At 31.7% G+C, this 3117-nt stretch overlaps 1 protein-coding gene across 1 annotated transcript in view; it reads right to left on the bottom strand.

Moving 5' to 3' along the window:
• Positions 1-2391, bottom strand: part of LOC101501420 (3-oxoacyl-[acyl-carrier-protein] synthase II, chloroplastic-like) — an 8022-nt gene extending 5631 nt beyond the window's left edge. The window contains exons 1-3 of the mRNA XM_004488066.4: positions 2096-2391; positions 606-811; positions 320-523 (exon numbers count right to left, since the gene is read on the bottom strand). Coding sequence (XP_004488123.1) covers positions 320-523; positions 606-811; positions 2096-2240 — 555 coding nt within the window. The 5' untranslated portion in view covers positions 2241-2391. The remainder of the gene's footprint in view (positions 1-319; positions 524-605; positions 812-2095) is intronic.
• Between the last annotated feature and the right edge of the window lie 726 nt (positions 2392-3117).

Raw genomic sequence — 3117 nt, 5'->3', positions numbered from 1 at the left:
TACAGTTTAGGGGTAAACTTGTAGGCCTGAACCGTAGTATTTAAACTAGGCTTTATACTTTGTAACCATAATCCGTTGCGTAATAGAAAAGTACAACAACCATTCTGCTGTCGGAGGCACAATCAGCCGAACTCTGTGATCAATTGTTGTGTTCTTGTATGTTTATCTTCTTACTTTATAACTAGATTTTCTATTCTAACAACCTTCCTACATATGTTATGATGCTTCTAAATATAAAGTAAACCGCTGAATGGGACAGCAGTCTCATCTCTCAATGTGCTCAAGCATATAGTATCTAAAATTTCAAGAGAGTGATTACCTGCATTCCACCCATTCCTGAGCCAATCAAAACACCACATTTTGCTTTATTTAATTCATTCATTACTTCTTCGGTAATCCCACCATCAACCAAGGCTTTTTTTCCCGCTGTCAGCATATACAACATAAATTTATCCATTCTCTTTGAAAACTTTGGTGCTACCCATCCATCAGTTGAGAAAGACTTGATCTCACCAGCAATCCTCTAGAAACAGAGAATATTAATATCGAAAGCTACAAAAAGCAATGAATGACTATGAATAAAATTAGAATGAAATATTGTTTACCGTTGGAAATTCTGCACAATCAAAACCATCGATTTCACTTATCCCACTAACACCATCAAGTAAATTATTGTAGAAGACATCTGGATCATGACCAAGTGGTGTTACCACACCCATGCCGGTCACAACTACTCGCCTTTGCTTTATAGGAGGTTTGATCATTGGTGTAACTTCTTGAGCAGGTTCCAGAGCTACTGCCATTACTTTACCTTGAAATTTTACAAAATGCAAGGCATATGTAAGTAATTGTTATATCAACAACTGATAGTAAACAATAAATCATGAGTCGAAAGTGGCTTCCTCCAACATCAGCTCACTTTGGAGTTCAAATTTAGAGGCAATTCCAACTAACCATCCAAGAAAACAATGCCAACAGCATTACAATAAAGTGAATACCTGGTAACAACCATTCAGAAAGAAGTAATAGATTGGCAGTTTTAATATGCGTGGGATCATAATCTTAAAGGCTACTAAACTATGTCACCATAAACCTAAGACAAAAGATGCAATAAAACGTATCACATTGAAGCAAACACATATCCATTACTTAGAATGATAAACAAAAACCAAGATTTATCCCATTAGTAGAGTCGGCTACATGGATCAAACGACACCATAACATTCTATCATATAACATATATCTTTCCAGCTCATTAATCTCTAGATCTTTGTAAATAGTTTCTCTTATAATTTTTCTATATCTTTCATGCCTCTAGCGATTAGACTACCCTCCATTTGATCTACTCTCCTTACTACATAATCTACAGGTCTCCTCTCCACATGCCCAAACCACCTAAGCCAAGTTTCTACCATCTTTTCTACTATAGGTGCTTCCCCAACTCTCTCTAATGTTGTCATTCTTAGTCCTACCCCGTCTAGTTTTTCCACGCATACTCTTATTTTCTCCACGTTTTGGTTTTTTACCATCCCACACTCTATCCCATATAACATCGCCAATCTTACAACTATGGGATAAAACTTCCCCTTCAGTTTGAATGGTACTTAAATGATAAGTTGATGACAAAAGACACTGAACCAAACATACCGAACCACAACATGCAAGCATATCTAAAGACTAAATTTACATTACTGAAACAAAACCACTCATGATGTAGTCTCTACCAGAAATTTACATATCCCTGTGCCCTTAATTTTGTTCAAGATTTAGCCCAAAAAAAAAAATCATTTTTTGCATATGGTTATAGTCAACCACTTTCATTTTTTTAAACTATTCTATATGTTTGTGTCAGTGTGGTGTGTGTGGTGTTAATAAAGTTGATAAAGAGATGAGGAAACAAACTAAAAGCAAATGCTTAAAAATTCAGAGAAAAAATTTCATCATCATATAAAAAATTAATTTACAAATAACTGAACTGGTACACCGTAGACCTCAGAATTAACGAATGACCAAAGTTAAAAATAAAAATAAATAAAATTAAATTAAATTAAAATTAAAATTTCGGAATCAGTAGATAGAAAAAAAGGGAAATTACCAGAACGGGGCAGTCGATTGGGAGAAGAGAGTACGGAAAGGGGGAGACGGAGCTTCTTCCTACGATGAGAGGAGTGAGAGTCGCACGTGACTGACATGCAAGCAGCAACAAGCCACGTGCAGAGGGGAGAGGTAACTGAAGCCATATGATATGAGTAAACAACAGTCAGAATGAGAATGGTGAAAGAGAAGAAGATGATGAAGAATGAATGAATGAAGAAGGAGAATGGTCAAAAATTGAATCCAAAGCTGTTTTTCATTTCTTTTTTTTTTCTTTCTTTTTTTATAATTTTTTTGTGGTTGGTGTTTGTGTGTGAAAGAAGAGAACTGTGAGAGTCTGAGGAGAAGCACAGTTCTGTACAACAGTAACTGCTTAATTAACAAGTAGTCCTCCTTCCCTCAATATAATAACATTATTATTATTAATTATTAATTATTAATTATTAATTAATAATACCCACTCCGTCTTTTCGCACTGAATCAATGTTATTTCCTCCCTCTTAGAATCGAAGTTTATTATAAATGTAAAATGGAGAAAAAATAATAATAATTTAATAGTGATATCTATAATATATATTAAATGGTACAACTAAAAAATATAATTAATATTACAATAAGAATTAAAAATGATAATCGTTGAAATAAATTTATTTGCAAATGCAACCGTCGTTCTGGAATGAAGAAAGTACTTTTTATTTCACTAATATTAAAAAATAATTATAAATAAAAGAAAAAAATCGTCATTTTAATAAGTGTTAAATAAATTTTTATTTTTTATAAATATATTATATTTTATTTTTAATCTTCTAATTTTTTTGAGATAATAGTTTTTCAAATATTTTTAATCAATAATTTTAATATTTATTTTTAAAATCAATTTTTAGATATCGTTTGAATTTTAAATTATATTTATATGTATGTTTATAATATTATAAAAATATTTTTTACAAAAATTAAGTTTTTTTTAGTAAATAACATGAGAGCATGATAGTCAACAACAAAATCTGACTGAATAAAAGATAA

The sequence above is a fragment of the Cicer arietinum genome, chromosome 1, assembly GCF_000331145.2.
Source record: "Cicer arietinum cultivar CDC Frontier isolate Library 1 chromosome 1, Cicar.CDCFrontier_v2.0, whole genome shotgun sequence".
NCBI lineage: Eukaryota > Viridiplantae > Streptophyta > Magnoliopsida > Fabales > Fabaceae > Cicer > Cicer arietinum.
The sequence above is the reverse complement of the archived record's forward strand: the minus strand, read 5'-3'. Positions and strand labels throughout refer to the sequence as shown.